Source organism: Carassius auratus, unplaced genomic scaffold, assembly GCF_003368295.1.
Source record: "Carassius auratus strain Wakin unplaced genomic scaffold, ASM336829v1 scaf_tig00008717, whole genome shotgun sequence".
Lineage (NCBI taxonomy): Eukaryota > Metazoa > Chordata > Actinopteri > Cypriniformes > Cyprinidae > Carassius > Carassius auratus.
The window spans coordinates 37,055-55,972 of NW_020523971.1; the positions used below are offsets into that span (position 1 = coordinate 37,055).

An 18,918-nucleotide genomic window follows, 5' to 3' on the forward strand; every position below is an offset into this window, starting at 1 on the left:
TTCTTTGCAACAAATCTATTCTAGCTCACCCTTCCATTTTAGCTCCCTCTCAAACACTGAGCCTTACTATACTCAATAATTACCTGCAAATTTACCGCTGCTGAATGTATGAAATAAATACCCCAATGCCCCAATTCAACCTCTGCCATTTTTCTGTGACTTTGAAGGCATTTTCGAACAAGGACTGCCTCCGCACAACTGATCTGCAACAAGAGGAGCTTTGGCTTCTCCATCTCCGAGTGAGAAAGGTAATCCTGACTCACTCTGAACACAACGCATCTCTTCTACCCCTCACTCACGTCTTGATTAAAGACACAGGCGCTAACAGAAGAGGATCTGTCTGAATAACTCTGTCTGGAAAACTACGGCACAGAGAGAACAATTGGAGGTTTTTGAGGACCGCACTCCCTGGTGTGTATTGAGAACATAACTTGACTCTCGGCGGTAATTAGCTGTGAGCGGCACGGTTAGTGATTGTGGCTGGTGTTTATTTCAGAAATCTTCTCTCGTTTGACATGAATGATGCATCGAGCCAAGCATGTGGAGTTTGTTTTAGCCTCATCCTCTCCTAACACAGCTCTGTTAAGAAAGCATCAGACGTTCAATGCAAGTCAGATGAATATTTATGAATCGACAGAAATCCAGCTCAAAACACTTCTAGTATCCAACGGCCTTCGAGCAAATAAATATCCCTGTCAGGCCTCCAACCGCAGCTCTGAAAGGCCTGGCGAAGGGTGAAAAGGAGTAGTGCACGACTGTAAATGTACAACATCAACATCCATGACCTCCTCGACTCTTCACCACCAGGCCAGACTCTCCCTCGCATTCTCCTGTTTACACTCAAGCCCTATTTCAGTTATTCATCTCCTTTATTTATTTATGAAAGCCAAGATGAGAGACGGTCTATATTTGCCTTCCATTAATCAGTCTAATTAAACGGACGTTTACACAATGGACAAAGTGAAAAATATCCAGAAAAATGCTTTGGGAGGAGCAGACATGCAGTTGAATCCATAAAGTTGGAGCTCTTTGCAACTCAATTCTCCATGTCTACAGACACAGAACATACTTTGGGAACAGAGCAATGTGTTGGAAACTACAACTAAATCGATGCTTGCAATAAATCTATCAGATATGCTCTAAGACAATGGCAGCGTCCCATAGTGCTTTGGGATAAGCGCAGAAGTTGCCCTCCAAAGTTACACAACCCATTTCTGGTCTTACAGCAAAATAAATGGAGGATAAGAGATGACTGAGCGGGTGAGAACATTCTTGCCCCAAACAGCAATCCCTGAGCGGTTCTCAAAAACAAAAATGTTGAGGGGTCATACTGGCCACTTATGCGCACGTAATTGAACTATACATTGACAAATGAGACACCCCATGGTTTTGTGGACTCCACAGATACAAACCAAAGAAACAAGTGCACTATTTTGGACTGAAGTTGTGACTTATCTGTTAGTAGTGATATAGAAATAGGTACATGTACACTAGGGTTGTTGTCATATTCAGTACACTGTAGAAAGACTGGTATTGTTGCCTTTATTTCAGCAGGCAATCATGAATCCTGAAGTGGAAACACGGAAATAAAAAAATCTTTATGGAAGATGGAGAATGGAAAATAAATTGTGGAAGTTGAATAAATGAAAAATGTAAAAATAGAGTAAGAGGTTGCAAGTATTCATTCATTTGAGGGTTTTATTCCCGAAAGTTTCCTAAATCTGACAGAAGAACCTTCCTTTCCAGATATCATCAGTAGGAAAACACAATCATAAATGATATAATTATGTTTAAAGGGTTTATCTCAGTGTATTGTTTTTACATAAAAGACGACTACGGTATGTCTACATTAAGAATAGAGGTGTGTTAGTGTACCTCTCCAGCTCGCTGATCTTGCGATCCTTGTCGTTCTTCTCATTCTCCATCTCTCGGAGGATTTCCAGGAGCCTGTCCACTTCTGCCTGTGCCTTCCCAGCATCCTCCTTGTAACGCGCCACCTCCTGCTCGAGTGTGGCAATGCGCTCCGACAGTCCTAAATTTGCCTGAGCCTCAACCGCGGCGGACTGAGCCTGTGGGGGCCAAACATAGAGTCTCAGGAGGAAACTACAACCAAGTCCAAATTTATAATAGATAATATAATTATACATTTAAATAATAATGCATTTATAAATTAAGGTGATAACAATAATAAAGATGAATAAAACAAATAAATAATTGAATACTTCAGCCCTTCATAGACAAATTGTCAGCGGTCAGACCACTGTCATGGGTATGTGTGTGTGTGTGTGTGTCTGTGGGCTGTTTTGAGATCTCAGACACTCGACTCTCGCCTGCAGGCTCTGCGTAAGCTCCCCCATGACATCACAACAGGATATGCTCTCATTACAGGAACACATTGAAACACAATCATGCTGAAGTCATCAAAATAATTAGTGAATTTTCAGCCATCTAAAGTGCCGGGTCAAGGGCCTCCTCAAATGAAAATTAAATCAGTTAATTCCCCTGGACAATTAAAGGAGTCAGCTGTACTGTTTCTTTCATAAAAGTCCTCTAAAAGGACACAGGTGTCTTCCTGCTGCAAATATATAGCTGTGAAAACACAAACACAGTGCAGGCTTTACGAGGTGAGGACACAGGAGCACTGTGTCATTTACACCAGGACTACAAGCACATAAATGTGTACAAACCACGTCTAAATGCAGAGGACATGATAGCCTGAATGTATCCAAAATATGGTTACAAAACTAAACAGGCATGAAAAGCGAGTAAAAAAACTTTTTCCTCTCTAGAAATCTGCTGGTATAAAAAATACAGCAAAGAGTCTGGCATCCAAGGTCTCTTCAGACTGGCACTGTGTGAAAGAGAACTGTTCTGGTTTATTGAGGATAATATTTGCAGGTGACGTTTAGGCCCCGCTAATTAGCTTTATTAAAGTCTCGGCCTGAAGTTGAGTACGTTTCCACTCTGACCGCCAAGAGTTTGTCATCTGTGAACGGACCAGCTGGTGCATACGAGTTCATGTAAAAGACTACGTCTGGCAGAGAAATGAAAGTTTGTATATGAAAACACACGATACATGCATTTACTGTGCAATTAGCATCAAGAATGTGTCAGGAAGAGGGCGGAGCAAAAACAAATCTGTCAGTACAAGGCACTTTCCATGAACAGTGTCTACAACATTAAAATTATCTATTTATTTTCTTTTCAAAAAATAGTCAGTGAAAGGAGGTGCTTAACCGTCAGAAAATTGTAACAAAAATATACAGCTAAAAAATTTTATATAATGAGTTGTTTATTTTCCATTCATTTTCTGTAAATGGAGGTTTAAAAAATTTTCAAACCTGGTTACTAAAATCTGAGGTATAAATTCTGGTTAGTTTAATAACAAGAAGGGAAAAAAAGTAAATTATGTTGCTATTAATTATATGACAATAACAAAATAAATAAATAAATAAAAAAAAATCACCCATCCTATATCCAACACTTAAAGCAGGAATATAAATATCAATGTGTTTAAAGCAAAGTGCACCGTATTCTTGGAACCTGCCACTTGATTAGTCGTCTGATCACATAAGAAAAGCATGTGTTCAGGACCAATAACAAACCCGTTCTCAATACAAACACAGATATGTACTTTGAACAACAGAAAAACTAGCATGTGTACAGTTATTAGCGAGTCTCTGCTTGTAAGCTCCATTGAAGCGTGTTGGTATTGGAAAGCCAGAGTGGTCAATCCATACGGCACCATCTTTCAAAGGAACAACCAATATCCCAGCACCAAACAGGGGCTTGTGGGAAATGCGGTTTAATAACATTGTTTAATAATGTGTTTGTGCCTGTGACTCTTTGGCTGGGCAAAATAAAAGAGAGGCTGTGTGAAAACAGCACACATTTGCAGTTTATATGCATTTATGACTTTCTTGACCTATAAATGTTCTTGCGAGAAAACATCTTGGTGTTGAATGATATAAAAGTGCATGTGTGCACAGCAGGGGATATAAAAGAGTTTTGAAGTAGCTGAGGAAGTGCACTGGACTCTTGGCTGGTTTGAGTAACGTAGACCGCTGGATGTTCTGGCATGTCTGTTCTCATTTCGTGAGCCGCGCTGACACCTCCATCTTCATACACTCCTGACGGTCACGCGGGGACAATTGAGTCCTCCGCCCCCTTTCTGTCTCATCCAATCACAGCAGACACCCACCGAGCTGTCAGCGGGTTTTCACTTGCACTGCTTTTATATGAGACCCTGTGCGAACACAGATACACACACACTGCCAGAGATTTCATTACTCTTGGAACTGACGATGGGACCCAGACCTTCTCATCGAGCCATGCAAAGAGCTCTGAATGTGAGTATGAAGGTGACCGGTTCATATGAGAGCTCAGAATCACCATACAGAACTAAATGTACTTGCACAGATTGCAGTCTAAAAAACACTAACAAGCACAATCGCCTACATACAGAGAGGCACAAAGCCTATGAGCACTTAAACGTAAGAATATTTAAAGGAATTATTTAATTCAAGCTGTCATCATTTACTCGGACATGCTGTTCCAAACTTCTTCAACTTTCATTGTTCTGTAAAACTTTTGAAGAGTGTTTATGCTGCTCTTTTTCACAAACAAATAGACAGACTGCAAAGCTTCAAAATGCACAAAAACACTATAAAAAAAAATTATAAAAGCACCATTAAAGTGGCATGGTATGAGACACATGCACTGCCTTTCTAGACTTGTGAAATAAGGACAGACTGAATTTAAGTTTTAATTCATTGAAAAGCTGATAATCTTATTTTTAGCACAAAGATGTAGATGACACCAAATGCCATTGCAGTAAAATTTTTATACATGTATATAATTTCAGTATATTTTATTTTAAGTAAAAAAAAAAAAAAAAAATCAAAGTCAAAAATGTTATAAATGAATAAATTATATAAATAAATGAAAATCGATAATCGAAAATGACAATTAAATTTTACAACTATCCTAACTAAAAACTAAGCTTGGCCGCTTTAAAAGTGTAGCATCTGTAAAGGCACGTGCACACAATACTGCCACAGCTCAATGCGACACATATCAGCTTACAAACACGCCACTAAATCCAATCTCCGCTGAGGAGCAACGTCAAGCCACACAAGATCATCACTCTCGAGCTACAGATAAGGAAAGATCTCATGCAAGCAAATCTCAGACTACTCAGAGACTCCACCAGCATATCCTCTCTATCTCACATACACACAAAACTAAACTTGAGATAAGCCTCGAGCTCATGCAAGCAAAGCTCCTCTCACACATTTATTAGTTACACACACGCACACATATGCTAGCACTGCTAAGGGAGGCTTTTCGCACTGAGATGCACTTACAAGATTGAAGGGATGGCCTGACTTGTGCTCAAAGCGCTTTCGGAAAGAAAGAAAGAAAAGCACAGAGGAGTTGGGGAAGAAAACAGAATCGAGTGATAAACAAAGTAATGACAAATTTTATTTTTTAGTTTTTTAAGTGAGAAATATTTGATATTCAGGAGACAACAAAAGAGATAAAGAGGCAGGATGAGAAAAAAAGACAAGAAAAGACAGAATTAGAGGAGTGTGAAAACAGATGGTGAAGAGAAGGGAAGTCACAGGCATGGTTGGAGTATCAAGCAGTGTCAGAACATCACTTATGGTGGTATAAAGTAGCAAGAGCTACAAAAAGAAGAGACTTGAGATGATTAGGAATAATGATGCACGGTATATCTCTACATGAAACTAGACTAAGTGATGTACTTATTAGAATAAGCAAAATGCTAACATCAGACCAACAGGGAAAGTCTGTTCACTTGGTGGCCATCTATTTCAAGCATCCTAGCTCACATCCTATGTATTTGAATAAATAAATCCGGAATTATCAAAATCTGCTTTCAGCACTCACAAATAAATAACATATTTCAAATTAGCAAAAAAATGTGACATGAACGATCCCATAAATGTTGTTTCTTATGCTCAGATTGCGTTAAAAAGCGCATATCTTATAGAAAAAAAAGCAGGATTATTCTGCTATATGGTGCATTGCACTTTCTCCTATTCATAAGTATTTGAGTCGACTTTGAGATTCTTTGTAAATCTATAGTGTTTGATCAAACTCTAACTGGAGTGAGCTTTAAATGATTGTTGAATATCTTTTCTCACAGTGCTTGTTAACATAAGTGCGCTGTTGAAGTGTTTCAAACGAGTCAAGTATAAGATTCTGATTCATTTAGGATGCTGTTGTTGAAGGTAGCGGTCTATGTTGACCGTCGTCTCGCTCAGGTCTGAAGCTGAGCTAATATCTTCTCCCACCAGCACTCGACAGAGGAAAACTCCACAGGTAAAATGCACTTGAGCGAACATTCAGTTCACTGTCATTGTATTAAGTGCTGTCAGCTAAGCGCTAACGGCGTGCCAGTCATTGTAATGGCTTGTTACGCTTTCTCAACTGCTTAGCTGACGAGACTTAGTGTATTTGCTAGCTGTGATGAGTGTCTGCATACCTTCTTGAGTTGACTGTCAAGTTTGGTGTATTCCTCTTTCTTCTGCTCAAGCGCGATTTCGAGACTCTTCAGCTTGGAGTCCTTCTTCAGTCCAGAGGAGGCCAGGGACGAGGCGTGCTCCTTCAGGTCCAACAGAGAGGCCTGAGGGCGAAGGAAAGGAAGGTTAAATCAGAGAGCACTTATTGAACAATGTACCTCTGAGTGCAGACGATCAGATTCAGGCAGGGGGAAGAAAAGCTAATGAGAAGCAGGACGAGACTTTGTTAATGTCATGCCACAGTCCCTGATTGCATTGAAATAACCCGAGCACAAACACATGTAAATATGCAGATTGGAACCACAGCCAGACAGTTCTGAGCCAATTCCAACATCAGGAAACACGAAGAGCCAAGAAAAATTGCCATGTGACAGTTCTTTTTTTTTTTTTAAATGCACATTTGTATACAAACTCAAATCAGATTGGGTCAAAAAAAAATCTGGACTTGGTTTAGAAACAAAAACATTTAAAGAGACCGTTCACTCCAATTTAAAAACTCATTTATTCACCCTCATGCTGTTCCAAATCTTTCTTTGGTGTAACTATATAATGAATTGAGATTAGAGCTTTCCAGTTTATAAAAGGATGCAAAAGCACCATAAATGTGGCTCATATGTCTCCTACACTATTTTCTAAATCTTTTGAAATCATACATTGGCTTTATACTGTATGATAATAAATAGACCAAAATTTTCCTTGTTATTCATTGAAAATATTGGCATTCCCCATAGTTCATAAAGAGTTAATTAGGGCAAGTAAGTCAAATATTTTCAATGAAATTCAATCTTTTGATCAAGTTTTAAATGATTTGTTCATAAATTAGATGATCCAGTTTGAGTTCAGCTCACTGACTCTCTTACTGGAAGGTAAAACAGTAGCATGAATTATGGTCTATTTCTCACCCAAAGCAATCATATGAATTCAGAAGGCTGAATATAGCACTATAAGTTATATGGACTGCTTTACGATACTATTATGATGATTTTGAATCCTTTTTGACTAGAGGAAAGCTCCAGTCCTGGGTGAACGGTTCCTTTGATTTCACAAAAATCTTTTAAGTGGAATAAAGTGATAAAATAAGAAACAGGAGGACGATTTAGAGTTACAGTAGCTGTTACATCTCAATAGTAATATTACAATGGCCTCTGCACATATGCAGTACATCAGCTCTCTGTTTTTTTAAGCAGAGTCTCAGGCACACTGTTAAAACTGCAGCCCTCCATCCATGATGCCTTTCCTGCAGTTTCCGCTTTCAGTCGGAGAGCCCCACAATTTCACACTCGACTGGAGTCCACGGACCAAAATATACACTTAATGTTCATACTGCCGCCCCGCGTTCTCTTGCGCTGGTAAAGAAAACAGGAGAGGGGAATGATGGGATGTGCTGAACTCCACACTTTATGATTAGAGCATGGGAGGGGAGGCTGAAAGAGCTTGGAGTGAAGAGGTCACAGCTCAGGAACAACACAATGCAGGAAAAGCAAGACGAGGGATATACAGGGACGCGGAGCGATGGGAGGCTGCTGCATGCAGCTCAGGACAGCAGCTGCGATCCAATGCAAATATCCAGGACACTGACGCTCTGCTTTTTATGTGCAGCAGATGGACATGGGTGGATCTTATGAAATCTGTTAAGATGTCTGGGGCACAATTAAACCCAAAATCAAAAGAAATAAATATAAAAAAATATATTTTACTACAATAAAATGAATCCTACTTTCACACCCAGCTTTTTGTTTATAGGAAAAAAAAGGAATGTCAATAAAATTAATATACAGGTACACATTTATACGTATATTATTTATATATACAGTACAGACCAAAAGTTTGGAAACATTACTATTTTTAATGTTTTGAAAGAAGTTTCTTCTGCTCATCAAGCCTGCATTTATTTGATCAAAAATACAGAAAAAATTAATATTGTGATATATTATTACAATTTAAAATAATTGTTTTAAAATTTATTATACGTTAAATTATAAATTATTTCTGTGATGCAAAGCTGAATTTTTAGGATCGTTATCACATGATCCTTTAGAAATCATTCTACTATGATGATTCATGATTCAATATTTTTTCAGAACATGTGGTACTTTTTTAGGATACTTTGATGAATAAAAAGTAAAAAAAAAAAAAAAAAAAAAAAAAGGAAGCTATGGTTTTAAAATATAAATATTTTGTAATAACAATATACAATACTGGTCAGTAATTGTTTTTTCTTTCTTTTTTTAAAATAAAATCAATACTTTTATTCAGCAAGGATGTGTTCAAATGATAAAAAGTGAGAGTAAAGAAAATATATTATTAGAATATTTTATTTTTAAATAAATGCAGTTCTTCTTAACCTTTTATTCATCAAATATATTAAACAGCAGAACGGTTTCCAATACTCATAATAAATCAAAATATTAGAATGATTTCTAAATGATCATGTGATCGACTGGATGTTACATGTGACACTGAAGGCTGGAGTAATGATGCTGAAAATTCAGCTTTGCATCACAGGAATAAATAATTTTTTAAAGTATATTCAAATAGAAATAGATGTCTCTTATTGCTCGCAAAGGCTGCATTTAAGCAAAATTGCAGTACAAATATTAATGATTTATTACTACTATATGACTGTTTATTTCTTTGATAGATGATAGATAAAATATACAAATATTTTTATGTATTTTATAGCTCTGTTTAATGTGTCTGAATAAAAGCATTTATATTTACTATATATTAAGTATTTCTAAAAATGTATAAATAAATAAACAAGCATTGCTTTGACAGCACTGTACTCTATAAACTATATATATATTTACTGACATTTTAATGATACGGTGTGTCACTGTATTACTGTAATTGTAATACAGTAAAAAAAAAAATGGAAGGTACTGTTAGTTGTCATTAAAGTGCTTTGCATTGTGTCATTATTAAAATCTCCAATTTGACTGTTATAATTTAAATAATTATATAATTTTGGTGTCAACCATGATCTCATGAGATTCACCCACATGCTATGGAATTATTAGTGACGTTTGGAAGCAAACGGAAATGGAAAAGGACAGAGAAAGATACAGATGAGAAGAAACTACTGTATGGTGAGACAGGAAGTGGTTTAGTGGTGGCGATGTGCATCGTCCATGTTCCAGAGGCAGACAGCAGAGAGGAATGCAGAGATCACAGCAAACAAGAATAACCTGAATAATACAACAACCACAATGCTGTGGGAAAGACGGGGTACATATACAGTGCAATTGCAATCATTAGAGGGATGCTTCATCCAAAAATAAACATTTAGTTATCATTTACTACACAGTGCCTTATGACTGTTGTTAATCCATTGAATGCAGATGGAGAATTTATCCATTACAACAGGATCCTTGAGTCAGTGAGTTGAATGTTTAAATCATTCACACCAGTTTCTGGTCTGGATCTTTGCACTGAATTGATTCACAAAACTGGTCTGGATGACACCAAGATTATTCATCAAGAAACGAGGTGAAATGAAATCAAAATAAAATGCAGGACACATCACAATAAGAATTTGAGGAAATGTGCTTTAAAATAATGCTGCAATGCAAAACATTTAAACTATCCTGTACATCATAAACCACTTATGGTGCATATTTGTCCTTTATAAAGCCTGAAATCTTCAGAGAGCTTCAGCGAGCAAAACAACTGTTTAAAATGCCTCTATCTGTGAATCATGCAGGTTTGGATCAGCATGATGGGAGTTAACGACGAGCAAACTTTCATTTATAAATCAACCTTTATACTGACGTAAGGGCTATTGGAGAGATGCTAGACAAAACACAAGAAAGTGTGAGAAGATAGAGAAAAAGGATAGAAGGAAAAAGGCAAAAAAGTGAACAACAGAGCAGAGTTGAAGACAGAAAGAGAAATGAGCAGTTGCTCTCTGGGAAGGGCCGTTCCCTCACATTTAGAATCTGCCATTTATCTTCATGACCTACACACACACACACACACACACAGGACTGACAGTGTTGCGGGTCCAGCATGTCTGTTCTCATCACTACAGCTCCTCAGGGGTTGTGCAGACAGCTACAAAATCAGTCTGTCTCTATCAAGCCTGAGCACCTCGTCCAACAGTGCAATCTAAGGAAGACGTTTCTAATGCTGCCTGGGATCTGCTTCAACCTCTTTAATCCACACTTGACACATTATAGAGGATTACTGCTTTATAAATGCGAAAAACCACCATCTGAACTAACATGATGAATGCAAAATTGCACAAGACGTCGGCTGGACGGCCACCTCTGAGCGATTTGTTGGTCATTTGAATGTTTGTTTGCACAGAACAAAAACCTGTAACATGACTTGCTTTCACAGATGCGAGATATAATCATACAGAAACAATCCGGGCTAATCTTTTGCAAATATGTGCAAAAATTTCACAGACAAATCCAAATGATTCATGCAATAATAGTTTACCGTTTAATTACAGTTCTCCTGATAGCAGAGATTTAGTTGAGGATCGTTAGGATTAGTTGTGGATTTTTGAGTCACAATTTATGACTGCAATATTTACACCGCAAACCCAAACTTCTGTTCACAAATATGCAGAAAGATTACACAAATCTGAACATATGTTTGCAAGATGACATTGCAGTTTAAAGGAATAGTTGACCCAAAAATGAAGATTTGCACCCTCTGAACATCCAAGATAGAGAGGATTTTGTTTTTTTCATTTTAACAGATCACTTATGCCAATGGATCCTCTTCAGTCAGAACGACTGTGCTTGATCTGTGCATACTTCTCTCCTGATTCAGATGAGACAATAATTTCACTGGAGAAAGCCATATTATGGAAAGAGTATTTTAGCCAGAATCAACAGTCTGAATGCCTTTCACTTCACAGTCGTGTGGATTATTGTGATGTTTTTATCTGCGGTTTGATTCTCATTCTGACGGCACCCATTCACTGCAGGGTTCCACTGGTGAACAAGTGATGTAATACTACATTTCTCCAAATCTGTTCTGATAAAGAAACAAACTCATCTACATCTTGGATGACCTGAGAGAAAGTTTTCAGCAAGTTTTTCTTTCAAGTGACCTATTATTTGGTCATCAACAATAAATGATGTTGTAGACAAGATATTGGTCTCTAGATATGGTTTGAGACATTTTTTTACCAATGCCACTACAAGGTGGAAATCTTTCCCAAAACATTAATAAAGCATTAATAAAGCATTAGTTTGTTCATGCAAAAACAAGTTCTCACCTCACGATCGGACAGCTCTCCCTGCAGTAAGCTGACTCTCTCTTTCAGCTCTTTGAGCTCTTTCTTGCTGCTCTCCAGTTCTTCGCTCTTCTCTCTCTCGTCTCTATCCCTCTGTTCCTTTAGACGCTCGATTATACGCTCCTACAAACATCACACACCAAAAAAAAAAGACATGTTAAGCGTGTGATTTAGAATCAAAGAGAAAAAGAATCATTAACTCACCCTAAAGTTGTTGCAAACCCATTTGACTTTCTTTTTTGGAACACAAAATTAGTTTTCTATACAGTACAATATGCAATCGCATGAAAGATCATAAATAAATAGTTACAGTAAATTACACCCTGTTCCTTTCACCTTTTGTGTTCCATGGTAAAAACATGAATAAATAATGACAAACCTTTCAAATGTACCAAAACCTAACACAAACTACCTATTCACAGCAAAGTTAATAATAATATCATTGATCTAAGTAAATATGACTATTATGATTATTATTATTTATTCTCATTGTTGTTCAAGTACTGTTGTTTATATATAACTTAAAATTAAAAGTATTAAGTTATTTTTAATAAATCAATAAATATTAATCTAACGCAATAAGCGATTATTATTATCATTAGTATTATTATTATATATAATCAAATATAATATTTAATTCTAATAAATCAATACATATAAAGATTAAAAAAAATGTAAGATTAAATAAAAAAGTAGCACAAGCAAAGAGGAAATGAAATTTGTGGTTATTTGCATTCTGATTTATGTAAGGGTTGTAAAATTTACCCAAAAACAACAGCAGGCCAATACCTGTCAAAGTTTAGAAAGCGCAGGCACACCAATTCCTTAATTCCCATTTTAAGCATAACCCTGCACGGCTAGTGGAACATATCTGAATGAACACATTTGGCGTACGATCCATTAATCTCACACATGTGTCAACTTTGGCCAGGTGTTGGAACTTTTGGCCGCGTCGGCTTTCAGAAAAAGGAAGTAACTTTAGTAGAAATGAGTCAGATCTTATGTGAACGGCTACTATGCTGCATTGTACTCACACTTTAATAAGGTCGCAAAAAAAAAAAACACCTTTAATAATAATTCAGAGAGGGAAAAGAGACACACAGAGCAATAACGTGAGACAATAAGAGGTCTGAGGAAAGAGTGTTTTGGCGAAGCCTCGCATTCGCAGTCGATGGCCTGTGAAAGAGGACGACTGGAATCATAGAGAGCACCAGCCTCCAGCACTTTCACACCCACGCCGGCCAAAACTCACACACCGAGCGGCCGAACCGGACAATAATAACACAGCTCTTTTTCAGGCCCGCACTGCGTTTCTCACCGCAAGGGCTGTATTTCACTCTCCTGAGCCGACGTTCCTGGCCGATCCTCGCTGAGCTGTGACATTAACCATGACCGAGCATCGCTGTGCCAGCTAACTCTCACACCAAGTTCACAATTTGCATCGAACGGCATCTGAGGCGTGTGAAATGGAAAACTGCATGTGTTTAAGTAGGGGAAGGACAGATACGCTCTGCAAATGTCTGTGTGAGGGAACGTGCTGCAAAAGTGCATACGTGTCAGCCTGTGTTCAAGTATGTGTGTCCACTAAAAAAGCCAGAGCTCTCTTTTTCAATATGCAGATGGCTGACAAAGTTCATTTCCACCCATCAGATGGGAGGAACAGGACGCCCAAACCTCGGCGCGTGAGGGTATGTGAGCGAGATGAAGTGGGCAAACGCAGAACAGCAGATCGCTGCCAAACTGTGGGTGTGTAAGACAACGCTAATAACCGGCGGGGTTAATTCATTCATATTCATGAGCTGGAGTTCAGGGGGCAGGTGGTGAGGGAGGATATGTTGATTCGGAGAACTGCGTCATTCTGGTAGCCCATGACCCGTAATGTTCAGTGAACTCCGTGTACGCGTTGGTGAAGACGATAGCACATGAGATGTGAGTTGATGAGAAGCGACGGGGATTGACCTGTGGATCAGTGCGCTAGCTGCGAGGTCAATCATGGTGTGAGGATGACTGAGGCCTTACATAAGAGTGTGTGACAGAACAATCTTCACCGCTGTCACACACACTCACAGCGGTTCACGTCACCTGTGATATCATGTCTCTGAGGGAGACAACACAAGCTACCACATCCAGTTTAGTGATTAATAATAGCACCATTTGTACAGATGATAATAGTAATAATAATGAACAACTTCATGTAATATTAATCGAATGTATAAATAATAATAAATAAATAATTTACATAATTACTACTACTACTACTACTACTACGACTAATAATAATCAAACAACAAAAAACTAAATGCAATATTAATATAATATTAACAAAAAAGTGTTAGATTACACATATTACACAAAATAATCTAAATTGTAGTTAGAAAAAGCTACTATTACTGCCAATAATAAACAACATTTATATAATATTTACTATTAGTATTAGATCATATATTATTATTTAATATGAATATTAATGGTTGTTATTATTATTAATAAATAATAATAATAATAATAATAATACAGCAACACAAACAACAACAAATTAGTGTATTATTAAGAAAATGTTTAATATAAATAAGAATAACTAATTTACATAATTGGTATTACTACAACTGCTATTAAATATTATCATAATATTTACAAATTGAATTTAATAATAATTATTAATTTACACATTAATTGTAATTAGAAATTGCTATGACTATTACTTAAAGTAAATAGCGATAATAATAATAATAGTAATAATAATAATAATAATAATAATAATAAACTAGTTATATATAATAATAATAAACTAGTTATATTTATATCATATTTTCTAATAGTATTAGGTTGTATATTCATATTAGGTATGGGTATTAATTATTATTATTAACTGCTCTAGATTCCACCTGTTCTGATGGCAATACTTGCAGAAAATACTAAAATTAGGGATGAATGCAAAAGTAATACTTAATAGCAATAACATCTGTTACATTAATCCTGTTTGCTTGCTCTGGACACTCAAGGGTGAGAGTCATACCAATGAAAATGTTGCCATTGTGGCAACCCTAAAACAGACAAATAGTTTTCAGTGGCCGTAAATGAGTCTGTGGTCATGTGAGTGTTCGTGGGTGTCCACCTTCTCAGCCAGGGCCTCCTCCAGCGTGGTGAGGGCCGTGTCCGTGTTTGAAGTGTCTGTCTGCAGGGATTTGACGCGCTCCTTCAGGCTGGTCATCTGCTTCTCCTTATCCTTCAGCTGCTCCTGCAGGTTCTCAATCTGCACAGAGAGAGAGAGAGAGCGAGAGAGATAGAGATAGAGAGAGAGAGAGAGATAGAGACAGTTTTACAACATCAAACTGATCCAGATGAGGACATATCTATTAAAGCACAATAAACAACATTCACTCACACTTATGCTCAGAGTAGACTAAGGGAAGCCATTTTTCATTTTATTTTCAGCACATGCACTTACAGCACTCTGTATGCAACAACATTGGGAACAGGGGGAGGGTCGGGTCCGTTAAAAACAATCTTTTTTTTTTTTCACTGTTCAGCTGAAAATAAATAATGACCTCATTAGAAGCATATTCAGAACTAATTCTCTTCATAAACTTTCCTTATCTGCGTGCGCGGCTGGCGTGGAGCTGATGAATGGCACGGGAGAGATGGGCATTTTCACGTTTCGCTCCATTCATCATGTCCCGACAGCTCAATGAAAAGACTGACTGTTCCTGTCTACCGTCTCACATTCAATTAAACGCTGACGGATTTGATAAATAGTTGCCTTTTTTGTTTCTTATAGCTGCTTTGAAACAACCTGCCGGTGATAGAGCCGCTCTGTGTGCAAACACATTTTATCAGCAGGCCTACCTCAACTGTTTAGAGTAAAAGTTCCTGGGCTGAACAAGATTTAGAGAAAATACATGGTTTTTGATATGAACATAATTGTTTTAAGATGTATATTCGGAAATGTTGGAAAAATACATTTTGTTGCTATGGCTATTACAAAACACTATTACAAAAACATCAGTAATTTATATAGACTTAAATATAAAATTATATATATATATATATATATATATATATATATATATATATATATATATATATATATATATATATATATATTTATTTAATTCTACATTATATATAATATTTGCTATATATACTTTTTATTTATTTAATCTTCAATACATCTGAAAATAACTGAAAATAATTTAAATAACTATAAAGTTATTATTACCACTAATAAACCAATATTATTACATTATATTGTACTATTTTATTATTAATACATTTTCAAGACATTTGAAAACAATGAAAACTACTCACTTATTTTTTTAATTGTTAACACTAACTTTAAAATAAACCAAACAATATTAGTAATATCATTTGACATCACACATACATATATATATCTATATATATATATATACACACACATACATACATATACATGTCACGGTAGGAAATCCAGTGTTTCCTCCGTGTCATGTTTTGTTATTGTTTTTGTACTTACGTTGTCTCCATGTGCTCGTTTAGTTGATTGTCACCACCTGGGTGTTGATTGTCTCGCTCCAGCTGATCGTCATCATACCTCTGCTACTTATACTCACCTCGCTCTCTCTCTGTTGTCAGATCCTCTCTTATGTCTCCTCGCACTAACTGGATTACCGTCTTCCGTCTTTGTGTGCTGCTTGGGATTCGTGTTGTCGTCTGCGTGTCAGTGTTCCGGTCTGTTCCTGGTTCCAACCATTGACCACCTTCACCTGCACCGCTGACTTCACCTTCCCGTTCTTCTCACGCCACCGTAGACCTTCCTTGCCATTGCCAACACCCTGGACACTCTTTTCAATAAACAACATCTGATTGCCTGCAATTGCTTCCTCCTCATTTATCTATCGTTACAGAAGGATCTGACCATCATGGAAGCAGCAGGCGATCGCTCCCCATCTCATCTGGAGGAATTTCTGCAACGAGCTGTGGGTCGTATGGATCGCCAAGACAAGGCGATAGATGAGATGGGTCGAGCCTTCCAAGCAATGGTGACGAAGGTGTCCGAGCTCGTTCTCCAGACGCAACAACAACAACAATCGTCACCCGCTGCGCCTCCCACGCCACCCACACCGCCTATCGTCTCCGGGGGGATTTCCCAGCCCGAACCACGCCTCCCCATCCCGGAGAAATATGCGGGTGAGCCAGATTCCTGTCGATCATTTCTGTCTCATTGTTCTCTGCACTTCGCCCTGCAGCCCCGCACGTTCTACACCGAGGAAATGAGAGTGGCATTCGTCTTATCTCTACTTACGGGAAGGGCTGCCCTCTGGGGGACGGCGGTGTGGGAGAACCAAGACAGCTGCTGTGCCTCGTTCCACGCACTTTCGGAGGAGATGAGACGGGTCTTCGACCGCTCCGCCGCCGGGAGGGAAGCGGCTTGGCTTCTCACGGACCTACGTCAGGGGGAAAGGTCCGTTTCCGATTATTCTATTGAGTTCCGCACCCTGGCGGCGGAGTGTAAGTGGAACGAGGAGGCGCAGTGGGATCACTTCCTGCATGGGTTGGCTGACCGCATCCAACAGGAGATCCGCGCCGTCGAGCTCCCCCCCCTCTCTCAACAGTCTGATTGATCTAACCATCAGAGTGGAGAATCGACTCGAGCAAGCCACCAGACGGAGGGGGAGAGCAGCTCTCGCTAACAGACCGGAGGCTCATTATCAGCGCTCAGATGTTGCGGTCAGCCCACCGGGAGATCTTGAACCCATGCAGGTAGGGCGAGCTCGGCTCTCCCGGGAGGAGAGGATCAGGCGGAGATCCCTGGGACTATGTTTATACTGCGGCAGTCAAGAACATCACATCCAGCGTTGTCCGGTAAAAGACCAAGCCCGATAGTAAGACGGAGGCTACTATCGGGTGGGATCTCTGCCAGAAAGACCTCTTCTACATCGACACTCCTTCCGGTGAGTCTACGGTGGTCCACCCACGCACTCGAGCATCACGCCTTGTTGGACTCTGGGGCAGAGGGTAATTTCATGGACTTCCAGTTCGCTAGTAAGCTAAACATTCCTCTCACCTCCCTCAAACACCCCATTGCACCCTTTGCTCTCAATGGACACAGACTACCAGTCATCACCCAGACCACCTTACCTGTTTCCCTCACCACATCTGGCAATCATACTGAGAAGATATCATTCTACATTACGGACTCACCTTCATCCCCCATCGTTCTCGGTCACACCTGGCTTCAGAGACACAACCCCAGCATCAATTGGCGCCTTGGATCTGTGGTTAGCTGGAGCGAGGAATGTCATTTGTCTTGTCTTTTGTCTGCTGGTGTTAATGTTTCTGAGTCTGTGTTTCAGGGGGAAGCAGTGGATTTGGCTAGCGTGCCCGCGGAGTACCACGACCTGAAGGAGGTGTTCAGTAAGTCTCGTGCTGATTCTCTTCCTCCTCATCGTCCCTATGACTGTGCGATAGAGTTATTGCCAGGTACTTCTCCGCCTAAGGGCAAGTTATATTCTTTGTCTGTTCCAGAGACGGCGGCCATGGAGAAATATATATCCAGTTCTCTAGCAACGGGGTTTATCCGCCCTTCCTCTTCTCCAGCGGGGGCGGGGTTCTTTTTTGTGGGAAAGAAGGACGGATCCTTGCGACCTTGTATTGACTACCGAGGGCTGAACAACATAACGGTAAAGAATACCTATCCTTTGCCGCTTATGTCTTCAGCTTTTGAGAGGTTGCAGGGAGCGTCCGTTTTCACTAAATTGGACTTACGTAATGCTTATCATTTGGTCCGCATCAGGGAGGGGGATGAGTGGAAGACTGCCTTTAACACCCCTAGAGGCCATTTTGAGTACTGCGTTATGCCGTTCGGGCTAACCAACTCGCCGGCAGTCTTTCAAGCACTCGTTAATGACGTGTTGCGAGACATGGTTGATCTGTTCATATATGTTTACCTGGATGACATATTGATCTTTTCTTCGTCTCTCCAGGAACACGTGCAACACGTACGACGAGTGCTTCTGCGGTTGCTAGAGAATGGATTGTTTGTCAAGGCGGAGAAATGCGTTTTTCATGCACAGTCTGTTTCTTTTCTAGGACACATCATTTCGACTGAGGGTGTTCGTATGGATCCTGAGAAGGTTA

At 39.0% G+C, this 18,918-nt stretch overlaps 1 protein-coding gene across 5 annotated transcripts in view; it reads right to left on the reverse strand.

Annotated features, from left to right (window-relative positions):
- Nucleotides 1–18,918, reverse strand: part of LOC113072249 (ELKS/Rab6-interacting/CAST family member 1-like) — an 82,634-nt gene that overhangs the window by 19,615 nt on the left and 44,101 nt on the right. For 3 of the 5 annotated variants that reach the window (XM_026245307.1, XM_026245308.1, XM_026245306.1), the window contains 5 exons: nucleotides 14,915–15,052; nucleotides 11,782–11,922; nucleotides 6,512–6,652; nucleotides 5,367–5,402; nucleotides 1,876–2,069 (listed from right to left, as the gene is read on the reverse strand). In XM_026245307.1, the coding sequence (XP_026101092.1) occupies nucleotides 1,876–2,069; nucleotides 5,367–5,402; nucleotides 6,512–6,652; nucleotides 11,782–11,922; nucleotides 14,915–15,052 (650 nt within the window). The remainder of the gene's footprint in view (nucleotides 1–1,875; nucleotides 2,070–5,366; nucleotides 5,403–6,511; nucleotides 6,653–11,781; nucleotides 11,923–14,914; nucleotides 15,053–18,918) is intronic. The other 2 variants (XM_026245309.1, XM_026245310.1) reach the window with 1 other exon arrangement.